General features: G+C 35.9%; 2 protein-coding genes across 2 annotated transcripts; one reads left to right on the top strand and one right to left on the bottom strand.

Moving 5' to 3' along the window:
* Window positions 1–1,519: 1,519 nt before the first annotated feature.
* LOC149945678 (glutamate receptor ionotropic, kainate glr-3-like) lies at window positions 1,520–13,170 on the bottom strand. Its single transcript, XM_090176673.1, has 9 exons — window positions 13,141–13,170; window positions 12,253–12,356; window positions 10,857–10,947; window positions 9,724–9,882; window positions 7,059–7,217; window positions 3,940–4,105; window positions 3,452–3,666; window positions 2,603–2,880; window positions 1,520–1,784 (listed from the first exon to the last, which is right to left on the bottom strand). The coding sequence occupies exons 1-9, from the start codon at window positions 13,168–13,170 to the stop codon at window positions 1,535–1,537; spliced, it is 1,452 nt and encodes a 483-aa protein (XP_090032799.1). The 3' UTR covers window positions 1,520–1,534.
* Window positions 13,171–18,115: 4,945 nt separating this feature from the next.
* LOC149945677 (phenoloxidase-activating factor 2-like) lies at window positions 18,116–24,806 on the top strand. Its single transcript, XM_090174771.1, has 5 exons — window positions 18,116–18,382; window positions 19,928–20,256; window positions 21,108–21,477; window positions 23,038–23,198; window positions 24,532–24,806. Exons 1-5 carry the CDS (start codon window positions 18,295–18,297, stop codon window positions 24,718–24,720), a joined length of 1,137 nt encoding a protein of 378 aa, XP_090030897.1. The 5' UTR covers window positions 18,116–18,294; the 3' UTR covers window positions 24,721–24,806.
* The last annotated feature ends 3,035 nt before the right edge of the window (window positions 24,807–27,841 follow it).

Genomic DNA, 27,841 nt, shown 5'->3' with positions numbered 1-27,841 from the left:
ACTGCCAACCAAATTGCATGATTCAAAGCGTACCTAAATAATTAAGAAAGCAGCAATAAGTGTCCTAAACGAGGTCTACCTTTCATTTTCTATATTAGCGAATGTTTATCAAGTGTTTGGATATAAGTATCTACTTTGATGAAAAGATACAGTTTTCATCCTGGACACAATACATTGGCAAATGATTCACATGCACAGTTAACAGAGTTTTGCACTTTTCTCGTTACCCTGTGCCCCTCCAAAAGCGAAAGGGGTCGACTCCCAATGCCCCCAAAATCTTCCAGGATATTCTATTCGTAGCTATAGGAGGTAGCGTGATACTTGGAATGCTTATCGCGGCAGATATTCGTTTCGATGTGGCTGACGGTTTTTTTGACGTCACAATCTTAACTTAACAAACAACGACGTGAGAGGGGACCGTTCGCAGAGGGGATTTTTTCTCTCGTAGGCGGGGCCAAAGCCGTCAGAATTATCTTACCATATGCGATACGGCAGGTTGAGCATTCTAAGTAGAGTAGAGGTATGGATTCCTGCCTTTACCCAATTATTTTATACGCACATATTTGTAAAAGTTTCTCAGTCAAAGATCAAAAGTTAGTTGGCAGAATAAAAATTTCTTTATCTCTATAAAAACGGTGGTCGTACAAAAACGTAATAAGCTAAAATAATTCAATAATATTTTTGAGAAATATAGCTTAGGTGTCTTTTTAAATCACCGTCAGTTTTAAAAAATTTCAAAACCTAGATTGTAAAAAATGTAACGTTTGGAAAATTAAGAATGGGATTTGGAAAATTAATTACGACAATGGCTCTAGGCAGAACTTACCTCGTTTGTTCACAATCGGCCTTTTATGGATGTGGAGAAACGGTTTTCCTATTCTGAATAAACATTAAGTACTAGTTGCTTACACGCTTCTGTGGAACAGGTACTGCATGTAATACATTCGGATAATCTTCGAATAGTTATAAAATATCGTTTCTATTGCCAATACCCATTTGTTGGCATTTCATTAAAGCTTTTTACGATTATTTGGGCATCAAGTCATTCGAAGAACTAGGACTTACATTTTAAAGTTATTGGCAATGCTTACGTACTGATTTATCGTTATCGTTAAGTGTTAAAATGTGTTGATTTCAGTAAATTTGATATTTTTTTTATTGTGAAACATTGCTTTAAATAATAAACTCACCGAGTCACCAATATACGAACCACCAATATACGAAATTGATGTTTTGATCAGAATAATTTATAGAAGAATTTATAGTATTTAATTTAGCAAATGGAAAATCATTTTGTATTTTATTGTCATTCAACATGGAATATTTTATAAAAATCTAAAACAGCAAAAAATATAGATTTTTGAATAATATTTGATAATTAAAGCTTTTTTTCATCTGTGAAGCGATCGAAATACCATCGACTTTAAACCCGCAGCGTAGGACTAGCATCTCGGTGAAAAATGTAATCTTATTTTAAACTCCATTGGATTCAATCCGAATCCTAATGTGTTAACAATAGTAAAAAATATCTCAATTAATTATTGAAGTTTTGCTCACTGAATCTCATTTTCAATTTTGCGATAGCGCAAAACGTGTTTTCCAAGATGAAACAAAAACACGCCAATAATAAACCAATCAGCATGATGTAAAATATTCCAGAAACTTCTTTGAATCCCAGTGGGAGTACAGACTTCCCTTGCTTTTTCCAAACACATTGACGAGCTGGTTGAAAGAACTTTTCCATAATGATCCAAATTTGTTGCGTTTCCACGTAATTTAAAATTCTATAAGGAAAAATTAATTGTTTAAATCGGTAAACTTTAAGTAATGTTGAACAAATTATCAAGTCTTATTGGCCAGAATGATTTCCGTCACTATACGTACGAAACGGAAATAGAGCGGTGCGCCGAATTAATTACTCAAATGATCGAGTAGGGAGAGGAGAGCCGAATTAATTGCTCAAACGATCGAATAAGGAGAGGAGAGCCGAATTCATTGCTCAAATGATCGAATAAGGAGAGGAGAGCCAAAATCATTGCTCAAATGATCGAGGAAAGAGAGGAGAGCCGAATTAATTGCTCAATTGATCGAGTAAGGAGAGGAGAGCCGAATTCATTGCTCAAATGATCGGGTAAGGAGTGGAGCGCCGTAGTTCAAGAATGGAATAGTAAAGAGTAGCTTTAGTTTAATCGAACTTCAGAAAGCCACGAAAATATTTCAAAGAAACTATGGATTCGTACCTTTTAACGCATTCACGCACCTTTATATTTTCAAATTAAATGTTAGCATTTAGATCGCCTAAAAGACATATATGCTGTCTTTCAATTAAATTGTCGCATTTCAAATGAGCAATAAAATAATTAAAATGTGGAAATCTGAAGGATCTTACTTTAGGCATAATTAAATATTAAATCAAGTGATTTTGATGTTTGTTTAAAAATGTCTTGGAAATCTCACAACGATTTCCTAAAACGAAATTGGCAGAGCGAAGAGCTGATATCGTTGCTTAAATGAGCACTGCTTAAACTTAGCTTATGTGCCTATCACTAGTATATACTCTATTACTCTTTGCAAGAATTCACTTTTACGGCATTCGACTTACGAAAAGTTAATTTGTTCCATCTGATGTTGCGGTAAACCTTTCCTGACACCAAGTGAAAGAGGAATCCAAAACAGTGGCGGAGACACTTGATACATTTGGTTCGAAAAGCACGACTTTGCAATTAGAAAATGGACAGGAATAGTTTCCCAAATCATCAGGGTTTTCCCCGCTCTGATAGACGCCATGTTTTGCTCGGTCAGAAGATGCGGGACACTGACGCAGCCTTTCGTTCTTTCAATTTGTTCCCACACCTTCATCGGTATTTGTGAAGGTGACAACTAGAATTTAAAACACACTAAAAATTATTCATTCCTTTTGAATACCGTATTTATTAATATAAGGTGTACACTATTATATTTTGAAAATTGGGGGAGTTATGCTTGAAGTTAGAGTTATCTGCTTCATTATAGTTTGTTTTGGAACGCTTTGACCGATAATTAATAGAAAGTTTTATCGCATCGCTTTCCCCTTAACATAAGAACTTGTAGAGGTTAACGGTAATAGTTAGTGTAGGGAGTTGTTGGCTCGAGTGACATAAAGGGATTGGCACCACCCTCCTACGCATTGTAACCAGCCCACGTGTTTAAAGGCATTATTAGTCGCCAGATAACTTTGGTCTAAGGTGTTGCCTTGGGTATTAGCCTAGCTGATTATTGTCCAGTTATTAAAACAGTAAAAATGGTTGACTGTGCAATAACGAACAATTGCATGTCACATTTTTAAAACTAACTTAAAATTTGAATATTCCAAATCTTTGTGAATTTCTTATCATTATAAATATTTTTTGGTTTTAAAAAGTAAAATTAGTACAACACTCAATGTCAACGTTTAGTTAGGATAATTACATACTTGGAAAAAATCTTGAAATAAACTAGATTTTGGAACCGTTGTTCTTATTTTGGGAGTTACTAAGATATCCTCCAAGTTTTCAATTTTGACGTCCCTGGACAAGGCGAACAGCGCAATCAGAGTTCCTGAGAAACCCATTGCCGTTATCAGACTTCCGTAGTACCATAACATCAACACAAACTTCGAAATTTTTCTTTCTGGATGATAGGTTTCTTCTGCGAATCAAAATAATTTAATAGAATGAAGTATAAAGGTTTTTTTCAGATCTTATTTTTGATAAAATAATGTGAAAGTTTTAAAATATACAGAATTATTTAACATTTCTTTTAATTAATTAATAACACTTGAAGCGATTTAATTCCAAGGAAGATGTGAATTAAAATTCAAAACGGTGATCAAATTAAAATTAACATTTCTGTCTATCTAGGGTTCTTAAATATAATAATTTATTTAATAGGGTAATTGCAATTAATCCAAAATGTCCAAACCTTGTTGAATTAACACTGAGATAGCTATCCAGCTGTAAACTGTTAGTGATCGGGTTTTCCTCTTATTCATTTTACATTCATTCCATGTTTTATTAATTGACCAGTTTTCAGTTACAAACAATGTAAGAGTTATACTCAAAATAGCCAGAAGTAAAGCAATCCATACCTTTAAAAAGATTTTCGAAAATGATATTTAAAAATGACAAGTGATAAAACATATAAGTGACCACTTCAATGGGGTTTTTGGAATATTTATGAATTAATGTAAAAAGGCGGGTGAATTGAGACAAATCAACGACCAAGATATTGACGATATTTTAGATTTAGATAGATTTTTGAGAATTACTTCAAAACATAATGCATATTTTAGTATTTTGCAAAAATGTACGAAAACCATTTTATAAATTGATATGCATATTTATCTGGACGAAATCTATAGATTTTAAAGCCCACTGCTCAAATTTGAGCCTTTAGCCTATAAAAGAGTACGTGTGCACATCCAGGGTAATTATTTTACGGAACCTATTTTAACTCAGTTTGAAAACTGTAGGGGTAAACACATCGTGGTACTGGGCAGTGCCGGATTAAGCCCTATGGGGGCCCCTAGGCTATCATAATCTCGTGGCCCCTGTCTGCCACTTTCACCTTAATTCTAATACTTTTTGATTTTCTATAGGGACAATTTTTATAAAAACATGAACAATTATTAAAGCTATTAATTCAATTAACATACTTTAATAAACGGTATTTCTAAATTATAGTAAACAAAAAATTCAGTAATTTTTACAAACTAACACTATTTCAGATGTTAACTTTCCTTAACGCTTTCGTAGTAAAATATTTCAGGATATTTTTGCAATCTACCTTTTGTAATACGTCGTATTCAGTTGCCATATTGGCAAGTGAGTTAGGTCGTTCTTGCGTCATTGAAGATCGATGACAATTTTTCAGAAGTGTAAACTTTGATAAGTTTTGTTCATGAGACACCTATAAATTCTTAACGCTGTCATAACATTTGGGAAAGTGGATTTTATCATAATTTGAGAAATAAATTTGTGCGATCGTCATTCTAGTATATTTTCATCAGCTTTAAATCATCTAATTGAGATACAAAATACCTAAAATGAACCATTTCTTCTGCGAACCCCCACTCGATATCCTCAGGATAAGTATATCTAGATTTTTGAGCAGCTTCTTTATCTGGGTGAAAACTTGGAACTACTCCTTCTGCGTTGAGTTTGCAAGTTCTCTCCCCGCTGGTTTCCCGTTCCATAAAAACTTGTAGAGGTTAACGGTAATAGTTAGTGTAGGGAGCTGTTACCTCGCGTGGCATGAAGGGCTTGCCACCACCCTCCTAGGCATTGTAACCCGGCCACCTGTTTAAAGGCATAATAAGTCGCTAGATGACTTGGGCCTAAGGTGGTGTCTTGGGTATTAGCCTAGCTGATTATTATCTGTCTTCATGGGGAACTCAACGAGGAATCCAAATAAAGAATGAACTTCTTTATATGATTGGTTTCAACGAGTAAGCTGTGCACATAACTTATCCAATAAAGGTAGGTAGGTTTCAATCCTGAACTTTTCTCTACCACGAAGTACAAAATCCTCAGCATCATCATACTCGTGATGTATTTTTCTTGTGCGCGCATGCTTGCTTTCATCAGTGTATTTGACATCGATCAACTCATTTACCTTCCTCTTGTTTTCATCAAACATTTCTCTACATGATGTTAAAAAATTGACCAATGATTTCAGAAGGCCAATGGCCGTTTGAAAATCTATTGCTTCCATTTGTAGGGATTTGCTGACCCCGTTTATTCAGTCTAGGATTACACTCAGAAGCTAGGCTACCATTATGGTATTTTCCTTCTTTGACAGGTCATTTAACAGACATTTGGCCTCGTGAATTGTGTATGACTTCTGATTTACATCTTCAGCAATGAAACACAAAGCCTTCTGAAAGCTGGTTGAATCGGCCCTTGCACACCACCTTGCGTCAGTGGATCTTTTTAAAACTAGTGCAGTGCCTTGCTAACGTTCGCCATCTTTGTCCTCAGGATATTCGAGCATAACCACCCAACGCTGGGTGGATGCCGAAAACAAGTTCAACATTGCTTGTACTAGCCCGACGAATGTGATTGCGCCCACACAGCTTTCTACAGCACATACACCAACCAAATTAGCGAGTGAGCCGCGCACAGAATGTAGTGTGCGAGTTTATTTACCTTGGAAATAGGCGCTTGAAGACCATTGTAACACCCTGACATGTTTGCTGCATTGTCATAAGACTGCCCTCTCAAGTTTTTAATGTCAATGCATAATTAATTTGTGGAAGAAAACTAAAACAGTTTCGGCAAGCGCTTTTCCAGTGCGGCTGGTTATGGGGATAAATGTGAGAAAACGTTCTACCACTTCACCATCTGACAATCCAACATATCTAAGAAAAACAGTCAGTTGGTCAATATGTGATCCGTCAGGTGACGAATCAACACTAAGAGAAAAGTACTTAGATTCTTGGATATCGTTATCGATGATTTTCAGAACCTTATTCCCCATTATTTCGATTACTTATTCGCAAATTGTGGATGACAAATAAGAGGGTTTTCCTCGCCCTTGATTACCATATTTGGCTAAATGAGAACTTAAAAAGGATCGTACTCAGCTTTTAACTCTAAAATACCCAAGTAGGTGTCGTTATGTTGAGAACGAAAGAGTTCTGTATCACCGCGAAATGCTTATCCACGTGAAGAAAGGAATTTGATAACTGACACTACTCTTGTCCCTTATTGAACTGAACTTCCAAAGAGCTGTCTATTCGACCGTGTTCGCGTCGTCTAGTTATCAATGTCTGTACACATATACGTTGTATTGCTCTGTCTTCGTGCATTTTCATTCGCTGCGAGGCGTTTTTCAATCAGAAATACAATCTCAAAATTGAGTTCGGCCTATTTGTGTTCCAACAAATAGAACGCAAGGGAAACAGTACACATTTCCTGTGAACGGAGATAATATGAGCCATTATCTTTTGATATTTTAACCGCTCACATGTTTTCGAAATATCATGGAACGATAAATTTTTTTTTGGTTTTCACACTGCCTGCTTGAAGCCGAAAAATCACCATCAAAGTGTTGACATTCCACAGCGTCTCTATTACACCAAAAATTATGCACTTCAAGGGTAATGTTTCAACACAACCCAATGTCACTTTGATACTCTGGTCGGATTGTCCCCAGGCTATCTCTATTTTTATGTGACTGAACTTCCAATTCAGTTGAAGCTGCACCCAATAAGTAAATAGTATCAACAACTTTAAAAATCTGTTCAGGAATTTGGTATATAATCATCACGTTGAAGAGGCCTCGGAACGCTCATTTTGATCCACTGTTGACTTACATGTAAAGCCAAGTTGGAGCAGACTGTGCGTCTTGTTTATTTCATCATTAAGCTTTTTCGATTTATCTAGCTGTTTTCTTCGTTTTCCTGCACCACTTTGGTACCTCTTTTTTTCAGGTGCTAACATTTTAGGTATATGAAGAGCTTAAAACTATTTCTAACCCGGTTTCACTCAGAGACAAATTCTTTAGTGGATATTTCGAACGGTAAATTAACGTAACAATTATAATTTTTTAACGTCTAAAATTGATTGTGTTAGTATACAAAGTTTGAAACCTAAGCTGAAACTTTTTCTTGGCTACATGCGAGAAAATACCGTTGTTAGTTCGTGAGAGTGAAGCTTGCGTACAAAGGTCTTTGTTTTTTCAACAACAAAGCCGTGGTTTAACCTTTCGACTGATGGGAACGCGCAAAAATAAAATATCGAGGCAGCGGCTCTAATTATGGTAAAAATGACCAAAAATAGCGGTCATTGATACAAAACAAAGTTATTAAAGAGGTTTAATAATCCTGTATGAAGAGCGACATGTGGAATTCAATTTACAATGACGTTGCATAATGTTTGTCGTGTATTCGCTTTAGAGAAATAATTTTGAACTGAGCTACATGTAAGTAGGGGACGAAGTGGCTACTAAATGAAAAAAAGCATTGCACAAATTTTTTTAAATACTAAATTGCTATAATATTGATCAGTTATCGGAACTTGACGCAGGGCCCCTAAATGGCGCGGGGCCCATAGGCTGTAGCCTACTTAGCCTATTGGGTAATCCGGCACTACTGGGTTATTAAGTTTAAACTCGCGCTTACTCTCTCATCTACGAGCAGAGCCGCACAATTTTAAGATGGCAAACTTGATAATGCCCAGATTTATAATACGAGAAACTCAACATCTGGCGCCAATTGACAATCAGATAGTCGTCTGCTCCACTGTTTTACTACTTTTGCCCTCATATTTTTTGTGTATTAAACTTTTAATGAGTTATGTTCAGTAACGCTTCTTCGCGTTGTCCGTCCGTTGAGCAACGAAGTTATCGGTTGTAAGAGCAGATTTTCGTTCATCAACGGTCATTAGACGTCGCACCACGGAGGAAGGCTAGCTGCAGACGTGACAAACGATATTTTACAAATTTAACCACAAGCGTAAAAAGCGTTCCACAAGCAGACTTGGAAATAAGGTTTTTTTTAAACTGGTACTTGGGACCAGTGAACCCTCTTTCCTCAAATTATTCAAGTGGTCCATGGGACCAATGACCCAGGCCCCATTTATTTTTCTACCGGTCCAATAGCATTTTGGCCTCTGTTGTATGGCTGTCTGTCATTCGTCCTCTGATTTTGAATTTATTTATTATTATAACTAGTTTAATTCTTACCTAAGTTGACCTAACACTATTACCAAGGCTAACAGATTGTTCAGAAACTAATAGAAGAGTTGAAAGACTCTCCTCGATCCTCTTACCATGTTTAAAGGGGCTCTTAGAGCGACTATTTGCTTTTGCTAGAATTATTAAGCTAGGAGTGTATAACCAAATGTTAAAGGACCGAAAATTGTTTGAAAATCTGAATTATTAAACTGGTCCCTCCTCAATTTTTGAAGAAAAAAAATCGAATTAAAAAACTTGTCCAAGCAATTAATAAACTGGTTTTTGACTAGTGGACCACCGTTATTTCCAAGCCTGACCACAAGATCTTACCTCACGTTTAGCAACGGTCTCAACGAAAATAATTATTTAGATATTTCGTTGAGCGTTACTGAACGCAGCTAACATTATCATGGCGTTTTGTATTAAATTATAATGGTGTATAAACATTAAAGAAATTAAACGGTTTAGGAGTTTGCAACGTTATATGCAACTCAATTTACATCAATCTTAAAATTAGGTATGTGTTCAAGTTATTTGTATATAGTTTAAAACCTTTTTGTAAATGTCTAGAACTTTTAGGTTAAATCGAAATTGATTTATATGCTACATCGGTAACTTAAATAATTTTCTAGGATAAAATAAAATTACAATTCTGTATAATAAAAAGTTTTATTCCGAAATCAGTGGAATTTTGATTTGGTTTTAATCCAACTTATGTTCAAGTGCCGCTTTCAACTGTATTTTATCATATAGTTTTCAATCTTTATTTTTAAGAAAATTATTTCAATTATTCCATCTAAAATGTTTCATAAAGGATATTAAATCTGGTGCGTGTTTGACTTTATCAAACAATGGGTTTGAAGTTTTCTTGTCACGTTCAACATTTCAAATAATTCTAAAAGCCCCTGCTACTTAGTAGATTAATTTTCTCAACATCTCGTTTAATTGGCCAAAACGTAGATCTAAGGTTTCAACTGAAGTATTAAATATAATATTACAATGAAGTGAAAATCTCACAAATTTGCATACCTCCATTTCTATAGCATTCAAGAACGTAAATGGATCTTTGAAGCTTTGCGGAGCCTGGGATAAAATAGTGGCGTACGAATAATAAACAGGCGACGTGAAATCCATCGCTGCGTGTCTTCTTTCCGAGAACCCAAACGGCAAAAGTCCCAAATCCGCTTCCTAAAAATAAATAAACGCGCAGGAGTTAATCCTCATAATTAAGTAATGTTCATATAATTTTTTAAACACATTTTTCGAAGAGCCCATCATTATTTTATTAGAAATACGTATTTGGTGGGATTGATCATAAATTTAAAAAAAAACATAATCCACTGTACAATTGTACGATGCAAGTTAACTTTACATGCGGGATACGAGGTTAAAAGTGCATTTTTCTAAATTATATAAAAAAAAATGTAGCGAGCTTCAAGTCGTGACTCCTCATAAGGCTGCCTACAATAACCAATATTGTACGACGCCTGATGTGGATCCACGGCTACAAAACTAGCTTCATTTTATTATATAATTTTTAAAAATTAACTTCATCTTTTAACCACGTTGAATAGGTCATGTTTATTGAACTTTCATCATTATTGGGTTGATATTTCGACAATAAATTGCTGATACGATGGGTAAAAATCCAAGACCCGTAAAACTGGTTTTCCTAGTCTGTGGTACGATTTCGAACATCAAAACTATTGGGTTACATAAAGTAGGAGGATACCTTTCACCTGTTTTGCGATTTTGAGATAGGTTAGCTAGTACATACGTTCGACGTTATTATTTAACAATTTTGTCCCGCGATTTGGTGTTAGACAGCTAGAAAAACCAAAATTATAAACGAGTAATAAATAGTTAATGTCTGTTTCTCGACTAAATTTACTCTAAATGAATTTATTCTTCTGCCACAACAGATCCACTCCGAAATCGACTTTCAGCTGAAAGTAAAGACTAAATACCCTTCAATCTCCCAATATTATCAATGTAGGGAAATTCCACCAGTTAGATTTATGTTAAATAGTTTAAGTGTTTTCGCTCTATGGTCAAATTATTTGCAATAGATTGGCAAAATTATCTTATCTCTCAAATGAAATTGTATAAAGCAAAGGTACATCTTAAATTTAAAGATTATGAAGTTCATGTACTTGGCTTACATTTCTCTTTAACACTCCGATTACACCAGTCCAGTTATTAAGTGACAACATTTTCCCATGAGTATTTTCAGGTGGCCGCACCCCAACAAATCTAAAAATAAAATGAATGTGTAATTTCTTGCTGTTAACCTTAATTAGGGCATACTGAACGTTAAGGTGAAAAACTACGAACGTGTAGTAACAGTTTTGCTAAAAGATGAGGTAAGGATATACTCAGTAATGGACAACACTAATAAGATCTGTTTCTCTACGAAAACGTAGATTTCTTATTCATATCCCCATCGAAACGTATATTTTAAAAAAAGACTTGTTAAGCGTTTGTAAGAGTTGAATTCCTAAAGTTCAATTCAAAAGCCTTACTTTTTAAACCATCTAAAATGTGTTACTAAATATTTCAGGGGAGGCGAGGTAAGAAGTGGCTGAAATGTGTGACGTATTTTTTGCGTGATTTATAGTGTGGTGGTTTTTTCAATTATCACTGTTTTCCACATTCCGGTTTAATACATTTTTAACTAAATAAAACATACTCCAGTATTTTATATGGATTTTTTTAGCATTTCATATTAGAGATTGTTTTTAAAACCTAGCTAAAAGGTTAAAAGAAAAAAGTTGGGTAATGAATACCGAAATGAAACTGCTAAATCTTTGTCAAATGCCATGAAGTGGATATATATTTGACCGAAACACCACAGGTCACCAGGGTTTCACCAGGAATATCACCGTAAATATTGCCATTTTAGTTTATTATTTTATTTTTATTATCATTTAATCTTCTATTTACTATCGTATTAGTTATTTTCGTGGACAAAGTATACTTTTCTCAAATGATTAAATAAGTGTTGAAAATTTATAATTAAAAAAATTATAACTTTTTAAAGCAATTCTCAAGACGCTGGAAAGATGGCTTCGATAAAAAGACATTTTATTAATTAACCACCTTAAAATCACAAAATATATTTGGAGCACCAATGTTTGATCTAAGTTCAGAAATAACGAGTTTATTTTTATGAAATAAAAGTTATACTTGTCCAAATTTAAAAAAATCCCTTATTATAATATAATCATGAACAAAACAAAAATTATTCTTGTAGTGAAACTTTATCCTTCTTATACTTTCATAATAAATTATTTGCCAAACGTCAACGATAATTGGGTATAGTTTAAAAATTTGATAATTAGATCAACTATATTATTATGTTTTTGAATATATGTTTTAATCAAACTGAGCCTAACATATGGAAACAGAAAATGAATATATAGCCGTTTAAAATCGCAATACTGCAGTATTCCTTTAAGACTTCGAAAGGGCGTTACAATCTAAAATATAACCAAAAACATTGAAACAAAAACACTTTCTACTTAGTGCCTTCTAGGATTCAGCGGCGTGTGTACTTACGTTAAATTGAGCATAGATGAAATAAAAGTCATTACATCCTTCACAATGGATTCTTTTAACACCAAATTGTCATTGCCTTTCTCCAAAGCCGTCCATGGTGGTAGCTAAAATATATAAGGTAATTTTCTTATTCAAGGCTATTACCATCTAATGAATGTCCACCAAAACGTGTGCAAATTTGGCCAAAGTCACCAAGTACTGAGTAAGTAGTTTAGATGGTGCGCGAAATTCCGAATCTAAAAGAATCGAGTGGCCCAAAAAAATGGTTTGGGAAAAAGTAGAACACGCGAGTAACAAAATGTAAATATAGACTACACTAAAGCCAATGACTATGAAATGATAATAGCTATACATTTTTGTTCACCGAACGGAGGCCCATTACAAATACTATGCGCGCCTAAAACGGTACGAACGTTTTCCATTGTAATCACTTAAGTTTAAGTTAGACACAGTCAATATGGAAATACCAGGGGGGTCACCACTGGTCCGCGAGCCAGCCGTTTCCCATCACTGGTCAAAGGTATGGTTGTCAATGGTGCACCTCGTAATCATATATTCTCAACTATGCCCCTCTTTATAATTTATATGGTCTCAAATGTAGGTTAAATTGCAGGGCTATGACAAAGTAATATATTTAAACACAGATCATTGTGGTAATGTCGATTTAAATTGAGCAAATATAGAAACAATTTTAAAAAAAGGTTTTCTTTAAACCCATGAGATTTCATGAACTACCCTTAAAGCCTCATTTAATTCAATAAATAAGGTAATATTAGCACAAAGTCAGTATCTCTTATTTTTAGGCATCAACTTGAAGTTGAAATGTTTATGAATTCAGATAATTTAAGAGCTCATCTAAATTTTAATTATTGTCTAAAATTAATATACAGCATTCGATTTAGCTGGCTGAGATCTCATTTGATACACCTCTTAATAATTTTAGAAAATTTGGTTATTTGAGGAGGTTAACTCTGGTAATACTTTTTCAAAATAGCTCGATATTTGAAAAGATATCTGCTACATGTTTGGTTTTCACTCGCAATTATCAGTTCGGTATATTTCGGAGCACTATCTTTATGATAGAAAAAGTTGTTTAACATTTATTTTGTAAAATCTTAACTGATTTTATTTCATGGAATTAAGCCATTAGTAGTTTAACTTTATAAGTGGAACATTTGTTAAAGAACAATCTTATTTCACACTGAATCTCACGAAGAAAAATTAAATTACATAGAAATATGAAGCGTTGTCAATGGAATAGCTTAGCGCTTGGTTACATATTAGCAAAAGTAGCATAAGACCCAAAAGTGTGTCAGCACCTATTAAAATTTCTAGTGAGACCTAGTCACACTATAGACTACATAACCTACTAGTTTGAATAATACTAGCAATATTATATTTAGTCTATAGTCTGGCGCGATTATCTCTCTTCGATTTACTCGCCCGTAGACATACGTTCTAAAACGCCTCACTCGGCGGTGCTGGCGTACCTCGATTTTGGTGACGTATTTTCCGACCCCCCTTCGTTTCCCTATTTTACTTTGCGACAAACACTCAGTAACTACTATACCGTTCTGACACACTTTTGATATTAGTGTATAATAGGGTTGTTATGCTATCTAAAATGTAGAAGCCGGGCCGGATTAAGGAGGGGCATGTGCCCCCAGACGCCATCCAAATGTTATATCCCTATCAAATCACGAAATCCAAATTACTTGGAACATAAACGGGATGTTCCGTTTCCCCTCTGGTATTCTGAGCTCATTAGAGCGCGCTCACTGAGGTATTTCCCCGGGCAAAACTCTTCTTAATCTGGCCCTGCATAGAAGATGATGTTATTATCAATGCCAAGAATTTTTATAGATCATTCACGGTCTTAGTTTTAATTTGAAGAAAAAGTTCGATAAAATATTAATTCAAATAATCAACTTATTTACAAGCCGTGTGACATATTTTACGCTATATTACTTTCGGACAATATATTTAAACTAACTCCTAATTACTATTATTTTAAAGCGATCACATTATTTAACAGTAAATAATATAATAATAATCAGCTAATACCCTATTCACCCACATAGTCTCAATTAATCTAGCGACCTTTAATGACATTAATTAGGGTGGGTGAGTTATACTGCTTTAGAGGGTGATATTAGCAAGCTTTTAAAAATACGAGACCCAAAAGCTCCCTACACTTACTACTACCTTTAAACTTAGCAACATATTATGGTTAAGTGGTAAAATAAGATGAAATAACATGACATTTGAAACAAAAACGTCAGAAAAAGTGCCTAGGGCCTACAAACACAATAAAACAGCCTTGCTTCCTTCCTATGGTAATTGTCGAGTATAGTCTTATTTTAACAAATCTCAAAAGGCTGTAGCCCATTTCTACTTTTCGCTCATCTATTTAACGTAAACCATAGTCAAGAGAATCTAAATCAGTACTCACGTTATAAGTGGAAAATCTGATTGTGGAATTTAGACGCATATCTCTCGTGGTGTTCTTCCAAGGTTCCAATTCGAACGATTGAAATTCTCGATAGTTTTCTATTCCTAAACTTTGAATATAGTCATCAATTATAGGCTGTCTAATCTGATAACTATATTTCGTATAATACGGAGCTCTAAATGATTTACTCTTTAAAAGGCGGTACTTCGAAACAAGGCAAGACCGTTACTGAACAGAATTACTATTGGCTTAGTAAACAATCTCTACACGGAAATCCTCTTTATGAATATCAATAAAATACAAATTTGAGATTCAGTTACATTTTATTATTTTTTAAATATAATGATTGATAGTTTTACAAAAATCTAACATCTTCCAATAAAAGGTTTCAGATAAGGTATGTTTTAAACAAACAGCGAGAGGATTAAGAGCGAAACCACGCGTGCCAATTATGATAGAGCTGGGAAAAGAATTATCAATTTCTTTTTGTTCAGAGTATAACATTTGAAACTCGTTGCTAATCAAAGTAGGAAGACATCACTAGTTAAGTTAAAATGAAAATCCATTAGTTACACTAAGAAGTAATGGTTTAACCGATTTCGAAGTCCCTGACAGGAATCGCAAGATATAATTTGCCAGGTCCTGTTGCTAAAATTCTTAATAAAGTGCTACGACATGTCGTATGATTTAATTGCAGTGTAATGTGGTTTTTCTAAGGAGATTTTTTTAAATTAAGTTATTTAAAATAAGAAAAATACAAAACGAGGTTTAAGTAAAATACGAAATAAAGATTAAGTAAAATACGAAAATTAAAATTAATTAAAATACGAAATTAAGGTTAAGTAAAATACGAAATTAAAATTAAGTAAAATACGAAATTAAGGTAAAGTAAAATACGAAAATAAAATTAGGTAAAATACGAAAATAAAATTAATAATAATAATAATCATTATTAGATGAAGTAAAATATGAAATAAAAATTAAGTAAAATTCGAAATTAAGGTTAAGTGAAATACGAAATTAAGGTTAAGTAAAATACGAAATTAAGGTTAAGTAAAATACGAAAATAAAATTAAGTAAAATATGAAATTAAAATTAAGTAAAATATGAAATAAAAATTAAGTAAAATTTGAAATAAAAATTAAGTAAAATACGAAATTAATATTAATTAAAAAATAAATTATGTTTTAGTAAAATACAAAATTATAATTAAGTCAAATACGAATTTAAAAGATTAAGCAAAATATGAAATTAAAATTAAGTAAAATACGAAAAATAATTAAGTAAAAAACGAAATTAAAATTAAGTAAATTACGAATTTAAGATTAATATACATCCAGAGTGTTGTAATCGCTGGCATAAAATTTCGACTTTTGATATAATTTACGATTAAGTAAAATCATTCATTTGAAATAAACAAAATATATACATAACATATGAAACATATTAATAAATTGTAAAATAATAAAACTAAATTAGACGCTAAACACTATACTAATTTCATAATTAAGCAAATTATAATTTAGTGTTAAAATAAATTGATAAATTATTAATTAACAAATGTAATTTTCTAATAATAATTATTGAAGAAAATTGACAATTTAGTATTTTTCGACTATGCACACTTGTATTGGCCAATAAATTGTTTCAATTTCATTCCATTTTACTATTCTAATTTCTGTTTTATCTTATTTAATTTAGAACTTCATCACTTGCTTTGCAGATTAGAATTATTTAAACGATGCTATTTGGAGTTGGGAAGATTTAGGTTCATCCTAAGTAGTTTATAAAGTGAGGCGCAAAAGGAGTTCATAGAAAGTGTTAGTAAGAATTCAAAGGGTTTCACTATAATTTTATTCCATTTTATGAAATATTATATTGCGAAATATTGATCTCAAATTAATTTACAAAGTCAGGAAAATTTAACTGTAAGCACTTTTAATTAAATTTCCACTAAATATCATATTAAAAAGAACCATATGGAATATTTTAACAAAATTCTTATTTACATGCAAAAAAATTTCAAACTGTCGACCGATGACGCATCAATCAATTTTCGTAAAAGCTATCCGCGTTTCTAAGTAAGAGGTGAATATCTAATTTCCTCCCTTGGGGAATATTTAACTACGTTAACTGTGTTTGTAGAATGTTGTATTATATTCAGAGTATATTTACTCTGACTATACGAAATGGCGGATTGAAGTTCAGAATAAGATAATTTGGTAAAACAAAGGTAAACTAATACCCGGCAGATAACCATTTTATTTTAGTCTTTGAAAACAGGGGCGTAAAGAAAAGTCTTTCATTGGGCTGATGGGGGTAGTAACTTCACAACCACCCAAGCGGGTTGTGCTAGCCAACGAAATTTGCAAAATCTGGTAGCTATCTCTTTCCCATATAGCTACGTCCCTGATTGGAGATAGTGTCAGCAACAGCAAATTTGTTTCTTACGAAGTCTCACTCACTAAAAGGCTCTTAACTGCATGTACAAAAGATAGGTCAATTTCCAGTGGCGTACCGAGGGGCTGTGGCGCCCGGTTCGTAATTTTGATATGGCTTCCCCGATGTATGTCATTAATAAAATAAACTAGGAATAAATATTTATTTATCCCTCACACATTACGTCGTTGTTCTGTTCTACTGAGAGCTATATACTGATTAGATACCCAACGTAATCCAGCTTAAGCACGTTAGGAACTAAATTCTACGCGCGCATTAATTCGAAACGTTAAATGTATCTAAAGGGCCTTCAGGAACATTTGAATATAAGTCACGTTTATAGTTGGAATAATTGTGGGCCTTTTGGCACCCCCCCCCCCCCCCCCAGAAGACCTGTAGAGCGGAGCCCGATTCAACACGCCCCCTCTGCCCCCCTATCGGTACACCTCTGTCAATTACTAAATAAAGTTCTTTAAGAGTTAAATCCCACATATCGGCCTACCTTAACATTGTCGGCCTCATTCTATGAGCTTGAGCTCGATTTGAGAAGGATCTTAGAGAAAATGCTCAAGATGAGCCCGAGACCAAGCCTAAGTGTGCCGCTCTGCTTATCTTTCAAATAAACCATAGAAAAGATAGAGAAGAATATAAATTTCATATCACTACTCATTTTCGGTTATGAAACGATGATAAATGAACTATTATTAGTTCGAAGTGCAACACTCGAAGCATTGATTTTGAAGTGCCGAGAGAGTTTTAACGCCTCTTACAAGCATCAGTTTCGTTTCCTCTTTTATAATTTTCTTTTATTTTTGAACAGTGGATGTAGTCAGACGATATATAGCAGCGTACAGGAAGACCGGGTGGCGACACGATTCATGTTAATTATCCCGTAAGCCGTTGTTCCAATCGCAATTTTTAAATGTGTCGCTTCACTAACTTTATATTCTGCTCTCAAACCGCAGCCAATGGTTACGCGTCTTTATCCCAAGGCGTCCTTGCTCGCGTATCTCTCATTTCACTTCAGTCTTAGAACAGCTAGATATAGTTCTTTTCGAAAAGCGCTTCTGTTTAAATTTATCGATATTATATTAAAGGCTTTAATAAAATCTTTACTTTGTTTAAATTCGTAGCCTTTGAAGTCGGTCAAAATGATAAAATACTTTTTATGTACCTTTTTCTTTACTCGTGTTTTATCAATCATTGATCCAACAACGCCGAGTTCACTAGCGGAAAAAGGTGAGTTATTGTTTTTATGCAGTACAAAGAGTAATAAAAAACTGGAATAAAAAGTAGAGATTCAAATTAATACTCTTACGTCAACAAGACGAAGCTTAATTAGTGTAGTCTTAGCACGCGCTCGTAGACTTGTAAAAGTAAGATACAGTGACGTTTTTATACCAATTATTATTGCAATATATGCATTACGTGACTGTTATAGATATCGGACAGAGTGTGAGATAATTTCTGTCGCAAAATCGCGTGAGCCGCTTCACCTTAAAATATTAAGCAGTTCTCGCGAAGAAAAACAAACAAATCTCTACGAGCGTCGTGAGAATTTAAATATCAGAACCACCCGTTTTATATGCATCTAAAGAAAAATATTAGTCTTATAACCTTAATAGATCTGTAGGGCATTTCCAACTAAACAAATAAATATATCTGCAAACGTTACAAGCTGGATCTGTTTCAATTATTAAAGTGCGGGGAAGAATGATTAATCTCTCTGGCATATGGAGTTTGAAAGTTTTATCGAAACAAGGGCGTGTTTTTTTCTCTAGTGGGTAGAATAACTGTTGAGATGATCGGCGGGTGTCATGGCCGAGTTAGAACAAATGAGATACCGTTCTCTTTTTTTTGTGAAGTAGCTAGCATGGGTGACACCCGGGGTCGATATCATGGTGTGTTATATACTTGCGTCTAGTTTGTGTAAGTTTTTATTTTTTTTCATGGTCAGGTGTCACCCCAAATCACGCCCAAACGGCCACCCCCACTGTCCCGCCCTTAGCTACGCCACTGGTGTAAGGAGCTAAATGTTAGTGCGTCTGGTGGATTGGCAGCAACGAAAAAAAAATTATCTCAACATATTCATTCTACCGAATTTTAAATACATATTTTATGAAACGAGTGTGCATTGCTGACGCTTTCTTTTTGGAAATTGGTTTAAATCGTTCTGCTGACACATGTATATATCAAATTAGCCTATTAAGAATTAAAGATAGTACTTCATTTGTTACGTTGCTTGTTTCGATACTGAATTTAAACTTGGTTCTCGGGTATATTTTAATTTGGTGTTTCAAATAAATTTCTGTTATCATCGGTTTAATTTAAACTTCAATAATCTTGCGCTTGTGAGTCAATAGAAGAAATAGATAAGCTGTGCTTTTTGTTGTGGTTGGGCCTGTTGTTAGGAGGAAAAAACCCGCTTCCAGGCTTTTCACATTCATCCAAACTCCGCTTATTTTCCTGTTGTTTACACCTCCAACGGCAGATTCCATGAAAAACTCCAAACACTCTTTCTGTGGCCTGGGTGAATGGAGTTGGGACCCCGCAGTCACAAAACTGGATATTCCGGAATACCAGCGCTTGTGGTTCTTTTATTTTACTGCTGTTAAAATGAACTTATTCTTTATTTAGAGATTCTCCACAATTCTTTTCAATTTCTTTTACCGTTAAATCTACCTTCCACTGCCGTCGCCATGTTTTTAAATATCTAACTTTCCTTTGGCTTGAAACTTTTTGCTAGTTTGGTACACTTAATGGATTAATGTCGTTTTCATTCAGGTTATTTAGGCAACGTCAATTGCCTGTGCGTTCCGTTCTACCAATGTGACAGTAGTGGGAACATCATTACTGACGGATCAGGCCTAATAGATCCTCGAATGCGTAAGCCGGACTCAACACGAGTGGATCCCAATTGCGATAGAGACTTCCATAAATGTTGCCTTCCTTCAAAATCAGAAGAGAAAACTCCAGTTTCCACTGATGCGCCAATTATAGATCGCCCTCAACACTTATGTGGCGCCAAGAAACCAAACATAGTTCCATTCGATGCTCGTATCCTTGCTACCGGAAGGAGTGGAACCACATCATTTGGGGAATATCCCTGGCAGGTATGATATGGTTTAAAAATTTAAATACCCATAGAAGTACAAAGCATACCAAGGTATGGGGATGATAAAATGGGATAAAACTGCCATATGTCTACAATCTTAGTCACTAAATAAAAACTTGAGCTGCTGCCTCACGTGGCATGAAGGACTTGACACCACTTTAGCTCATTATTATATATTTACTGGGAATTACTGTTCCTTACAAGGAATAATTGTCATTTTATCATTTTCATGTTTAATACTGTTTTAAGTCATATTTTCTGAAAGTATTTGTTTTAGAAGGTTTTCGCAGCACTATTCGTTTTGATAACCCTGCAATTTTTTTAAGAATCTTCCGTTATTTTACTGATTTCAGACAAATTATATTAGCAGTATAGATAGATGTTGCAGCATATGTTGTTAAGGTTAAATTCAGATTGGAAAATATTTTTAATTACTTAACCTTTAATATCAGACAAGATAAATTTATAGCAGGGGTACACAAATTTTCTATTTGAATTATTTATTAAGGTCGAAGTCACGCTGTTTGAAGTAGATACTGGGGCGCCGCGGAAAGTTTTCAAAGGGAGGCAATCTTCATATAAAGTCAAGGGGGGAGAGGATCTTCATAACTTTATAAGTGCATTTAAAGCACATAAAAAGGGGGCATTTGCTTCGATCCCCCTTGGCAGATGCCCATGAGTAGATATTTTCTATAATAAGATTTTTTCATGATAAACATTTTAAGGTCGAATTCGCCTTTTACTAAGGAACGTCTATTTGGGCACCCCGGATTTTTAGATGCACAGTTTTGAAACAGGGTGGCTTCTATTTAATAACAATTTTACCTTATGTCTGCTCTTTTATTACAGGTGGCAATTTTACGGTTCAATGATGGGAAAAAGCTGTTCGCGGGAGCTGGTGTACTCATCGATGAAAAACACGTCATAACCGCTGCCCACAAGGTGTACAACATAGAAAAGCAAGCTTTGCTAATTCGAGTCGGAGCCTGGAACCTATCTTCTGACGACGAGCGTTTAACCTCTCAAGAGTTACGAGTCAGGGGCGTTACCCTGCACCCAAATTTTAATAACGTCACTCTGAAAAACGACATAGCCATACTCGTCGTGGATGGTCTTGTCTCGTACTCCTCAAATGTGAAATCAATTTGTTTACCTGAAATAGACGAAAACCATGACGGCAAAAGATGCGTAGTGACTGGTTGGGGCAAAGACTCTCTCGGTAGGCATTAAATTTAAAAAATTAGTTACTATTCCCATCATTACCAAAATAGGATTATATCCTAGGATGTTCTATTTGACCTGTTTAATAAGCCAGCCCCACCCTGCCACAAGGAGAAGCGCCTGGCAGATCCAATGTGATCAGTAGTGGCGCCCCCAAATGTTCAAATATGGGGCCTATAATTGAAAATTAAGGTCCTAAAACAAACTCCCAAATGTTAGATTTTCAATAACTAGTTTGGATTGATTTGTATTCCCATTTCTGCTTACAATTATAGAATAGTTATTTACCTTTTCAAAATAGCCACTTTACAGTGAATTGCTGAATTTTCGAAATCTAGCAGCTAATTTTTTTAATTTGAGTGAAGCAGAGAACACAAAACGCTGTTTGAACGCTTAGCGTTATTTTATAAATAGGGGCTTATGACCTGTTAGTCTACCTCAAGAAAAATCCTAGCAACACCATAGACCGTGGGGTGGCGGAGTGGTTAGCAATTTCGCCTCGCAGCAAGAGGAGCCGGGTTCAATCCCAGCTTGTTCTGAGTTTTTCACCCAGTGCCACAACTCCTTCTGCGTTGAGTTTACAAGTTCTCTCCCCACTAGTTTAAGTGGTTTTCCCCCAAACTCTTCGGTTTCCCCTTCCAATAAAATTTGTTGAGGTTAACGTTAATAGTTAGTGTAGGGAGCTGTTTGCTCGCGTGGCATGCAGGGCTGGCCACCACGCTACTACACATTGTAACCCAGACACCTGAAATAATGGCTTCAAAAGTCGCTTGATGACTTAGGCCTAAGGTGGTGCCTTGGGTATTAGCCTAATTGATTCTTATTATTATTTATTATTATTATTATTATTAACGTACTATCATTCCTAATTTCATGTTTAACCATAAACTACTAAATAATGGTCAGTGGCGTATTTAGGTGTTAAGCGTTCATAGGCCAAGAAAATATTAGCGCCCCTTTAAACCAACCAAATAAAGAAAATTACTCACATAGGCATGTATTACTCAGATGTTTATCCGTTTATGTCATCATTAATATCTATATAATTATCCTAACCCAATCTAAGCTTGCCTTAGACAAAAAAACTTTGCTCTGGCAAACACTTCACTCAAGTTTTAGAAAGACCAAAGGTGCCGTTAAGCAGGAATTTATCTGCCGGCTCAGCACCTCTTATTCTGTAAGAGGCGTTCGAGATTTCACCTTCTGCATTTACCCTGGAGGTACGCATACATAGCGCTCTCTTCGTATTCCAACAGAAAGAGGAAGCATACCATAAACCAATTAGTAGCGCCTCTATTGGTGTTTATGTATTTGCATAATTTCGCCCGTAAAATAGTTTTTCGGGACCTCTCGGTTTCTTTGGCTTAAGAGATACGTATATGGAAATGTGAAGCAGTACCCGCCTACTTCGCCTAATAAGTAAATACGCCCCTGATAATGGTTCAGGAACGAACATTGAGATGGCAGTAGTAAAATAACCATTTCTTCTGGTTGAATCTCTAACATAATTAACAACCAAAGGTGTTATCGTTGTATAGATAATTTGCACATTTTCCAGATAAAGGCAAGCACTCGGATGTTTTGAAGCAAGTCTCTGTTCCAATCGTAGAGTTCAATCAATGTCAAGACGACCTGAGAAAAACTCGATTGGGGTCCTTTTTTGTTTTAGATCGAAGTTTTATGTGCGCTGGTGGTGAAGCCGGACTCGATTCTTGTCTGGTAAGTACACCGGATCTCGTTCTTTTATTATGGTCTCAATGAGAGCGCGTAGTTGTAGGCCTGAATCTTTCGTATATCTGCCAAAATTTCCTACTTAGAAGATCACCATTTTGCAGGTCAAATTCGCCATGCGCTGTAGAATGCCCACTTGGGCAGTAGGTACCCTAAGTCTAACAACGATGGAGAATGTACCCATCTCTGTATTTAAATATATAAAACAAAAAAGAGCGATCGCTTTTTTTTTTTAAATCTCCCTAGAAGAACATGGCTTGCAGTTTCGCATTCTAACTTGAGCCCCACGGTTTCAAAAAGGTTAAGAAAATAAGATATCATATTGTGCCACGTAAATTACAAATGTTTTTGTGAAAATCACGGACAAAATCAGCACTTGTTAATTCTCGACCACCCTAATAAAAAATTGTAGCGCTTTAAGGGGTTTGCACCAACAAAAAAGACTCTATAAAAACAAATGGTTGCCAAAATTGCAATTAGATTGAACTCTATTTTCGTACACGTATTTACAATAGCGTCCAACTTGCCGGAATTCCGAATGGGGGATAATAATTTTGTGCGGTAAGGAAAATAACACGACATACAACAATTGATCTGTGTACTTATTATTTCCCACCGAGATATTTATCGTAATTTAAGCATTTTATTATAATTTAGGAAAAAACAATGATTAAAAATAAATCGAATTACTTGTAAAATATTCACGACTTTTTTGCACACTAAAAGGTTCGATTATTAAAATGGCATAATGGCCGACCAAGACGAGATAATTCAAATTAATAGTAGACGAAAAAAACCACAAAGCGCAGGAATATTATAATGGAATGTTCCATTTTCAGTCTTACTCTAGTCGATTGGGGCGAGATCTAGGACTAAGGAGACAGATTCGGAGCGAATCTCGAGCAATCGAATGGAAAACTCCATAAAGATCTCAATATAATAAACTCTTATAATATATAAATAATATATGTGCTTATTATATTATTAACTAGAATATCGCCGATATGCAACTAGTAAGTACAAATACAAAAAACCTTCATTTACTGGGAATAAATTTATAGTAAACCGTCATTTACTATAAAGGACAATCGAGAAAAAAAAGCATGGAAAATAGTCGTAACACTTTTGGTAGTGGTATCAGTCAGGTGGTGGGTGTTTAAGGCCTTAGGTCGACACCATTTGGGTTATCTCAAGAATCAAAATCCGTGAGGTTCATTTCTATAACAGGTTAAATTGCCTAGATGAAGTCTAGAGGTTTAACTTTGCACACCATTCGCTTATTCCATATCTGAAATGTTTGACCTTTTTTTTTCTCCTCCAGGGTGATGGAGGTGGACCATTGGTGTGCCTCAGAGCTGATGGCTCGTACGCTCTGATGGGTGTTGTTGCCTGGGGAATAAATTGCGGACTAAAAGGCGTTCCAGGTGTCTACGTCAACGTTGTGCCTTTTCTGAACTGGATACTTTCAGTCACCGGGAAAGAGTTAAACTTCTATTGGCCATCTAACTAAGGACTTACAATTCGCTTTTATCACATTTTAGAAATTTGTAACTTAATTTAAAAAAGGTTATGTTAATAAAAATTATTTTAAAGTTGCGTGTTCGTATCAGAAAATATTAATTTACGTTTTATTTAAGCAAAATATTAAGGCGTCCAACTGCTCTTCCATGGCGTTTGGTTTTTAAACTAAAGGCAGGGAAAAAAATTAAGAAACAACGTTCTTATGACTTTTTAATTTGTCTGTAACAGACGCTAGATCATAAGCGCAACCTCGAAGAAGCGAAGCGCCGTTATACTACCCAGGCTGACTGAATTTTTGTGAAAAAATCTCATTTTAAGTTGAGACAGCCTTAAAAAGTCATCATTGTAACTTTATACTCACTGCTAATATTAATTGGAAAACCGTTCAACAACATTACTTTACCAACAGTGATTGACAGTAGAGGGATAACAACATAGCGTAGGTTCTATTGCCAACCCGGAAGTGGAATCCTCAATAGGTTTTTTGATAAAGTAACGTGGCCTTCTTGTTTCAATGTGGCTCTTTCGTCACAGTCACTTACTTTTCCAAGACCAAGAGCGCGCGCTATAGTCTCTAGGAATAAAAGTTTTTCTGCTATAATTCCACGAAAACTCGCCCAATGATGTCACCATGGGGCAGCCGATTTTTCTTTCGAATTTTTTGCACGTTTTTGCTTCTGTATAAAACTGACATTTCAAATTTTGAGCTGAAGAAAAATACTAAGTTTTAAAATATGACGGCATATCCACAAACCCCCCCCCTACAGCTTAGGCGTATTAAATAGCCTTTCTATCTAACAAGGAGACTACCCGAGGTGGTTATTACCGATTTTGTTGAAACTCGGGGGTTAGGTAGACCTTATGGTAGTATGAAAATTGCCAAAGGGTTTGTTGCAATGGGCTTTAGTTTTCCCTTTGCAACCGAAAATATTTTTGATGGGAAAGCTAGAGCTCATTGCAACATTTCCCTTTGGGAATTTTCATACTACCATAAGGTCTACCTTACCCCCGAGTTTCAACAAAATCGGTGATAACCACCTCGGGTAGTCTCCTTGTTAGTACCGTTATATCTCTTTGCTCCGAGTTCTCTGTCCTTTAAATACAGATATAAAATAACATACACTGGCCTCATCACTCAAGGTCACCTTTGATGCCATGGAACAGTCTCTTCTGTCGAAAATAACCGATTAACTGCAAACCTATTTGCTTCGGATGACCTGGCCGTGGAAAGAAGAAGGCTCAACGCCATTATCTTTGGTGTATGTGAGGATCTTTTGCCTGAAGACGAACTTGGAATACTTGTTGAGTACTTTGCCTCAAGTAGGGTTCCCACTAACATACCGTATTACCGACTTGGCGCTAGAACCCCAGCCACAGGAGAACGACCTCATCCCTTCCTTGTCGTGTTTCCGCACGTGGCTGCAAAACGAGCTTTTCTTGCGATTATCAAAATTCGACGCTCTACTAACTCGCATTTTAGTTATTCCGCTCGGATTGATCAGACCCCGAAACAACTAGCTGACTATCGCCGTGCCTTAGACGAACTACATAGCCGTGTTGCCAGAGTTGAATCTGGCCTAGTTATTCGGAATAATACTGTCTCCTTCCCGGGATTCTTACTCTCCGCAACTGAGTGACAGGACTTCAGTCAAGTCGTTAGCCACCAGCACCCCCCCCCCCCCTCATTCCTCGGCGGCCAACTACACGTACAAACAACATTCATTTCCTCCGCCAGGTTATGGTCTCTCCTATCCGCCTAATGCGATCTATAACTCATCGACGTATAGACCTCCATGCTCCGATAGCACTCGGCTTCCTTCAAAAAACTCTTTTCAGCCGCACTCTCGTTAAGTAATCCTGTGCGGCTTCCCTCGTCCATGCTCCCGTCAATTTCAATCGCGTCTTACTCCCATCCAACTCCTCGCCCTGTGGCGCTATCGGTTTTAATTCCTAGCGCCTCTACATTCATCCCTACAACTAGTGGATCTTCGAACCTTCTCTCCACGAACACTAACTCGTTACTGAGCAAACTATCTGAACTACGCTAACTCGCCTGGGTACGTGTCCCTGATCTCATAGCTATCACTGAAACTTGGCTTCGGAAAGATATGAGCCCTGAGCTTTTACCATATCGATGGTTACGACGCGATTAGAGTTGACTGTGACTTAACCAAATGTGGTGGATGTTTATTGTACTGTCGTCCGTGGATTTCCGTTTCTCTCAATCGCTCCCTTACCTCCTCGAATATCTTAGCTTGCCAATTTAAAATAGCTCCTTCTTAATTCTTATATTGTGTTGTTACCGTAGTCCTAACTCACCGCCTGACTTTTTCAAGAAACTTGTGGGAACGGTGGAGAGAGCCAGCCAGTTAGCGGACCGCCTTATTGTGTTAGGCGATTTTAATGCTCTGGCTATTAATTGGCCCTCCTTCACTACTACCGAAGGTGTGCGTTCTATTGAGGCTCATCTTCTCAACATTGTATCTAGTTATAAATTGCGCCAATATATTACTAGTCCTACCCATCACCGTGGTAATAATGTTCCCTCCCTCCTAGATTTAATTATCACGTTTGATTGGGTTATACCCCGTAATATCTCTCACCTTCCCCCTTTCGGTAATAGCGACCACGACATCCTTTCATTTTCCCTCGATTTTGTACGATCTGCCCCCTTACCGCGTCCGGCTCCTCCCATGGTCGCGGCGACTATGACCTTTACCGCGCGGCCTTGCAAACTAAGGACTGGTCTAGTATCCGGCAGGTTCCCTCTCTCGATTCCAAGGTCAATTTGTTTTTACGCCTTGTTTTTGAAGCGCGACAGGAAAGTGTCCCCCTAATAACTGTCTGACCCTCACGTTGCTCGACGCTCCGTAAGGAACCATGGTGGACGTCAGATACTGAGCCTCTCATTTGGGCCAAGCGTACAGCGTTCCGGGCATTTCGTGCTCCCCTACTATAGCACTTCGCCATGAGGTTGCTACTCGCCGTAATGCTCTTACCAAGCATATTCGTGCGTCAAAACTCAAATACGAAGCTCGTCTCGTTGATGAGATTCCCAGCATTCCAAAGGCCTTATATTATCACGTCTCTCGTTCCCTTAAACCGAAAAA

Source organism: Leiobunum rupestre, chromosome 5 (genome assembly GCF_980474605.1).
Source record: "Leiobunum rupestre chromosome 5, qqLeiRupe1.1.hap1, whole genome shotgun sequence".
Lineage (NCBI taxonomy): Eukaryota > Metazoa > Arthropoda > Arachnida > Opiliones > Sclerosomatidae > Leiobunum > Leiobunum rupestre.
Note: the sequence above shows the minus strand (reverse complement) of the source record. Positions and strands in the feature narration are given on the sequence as shown.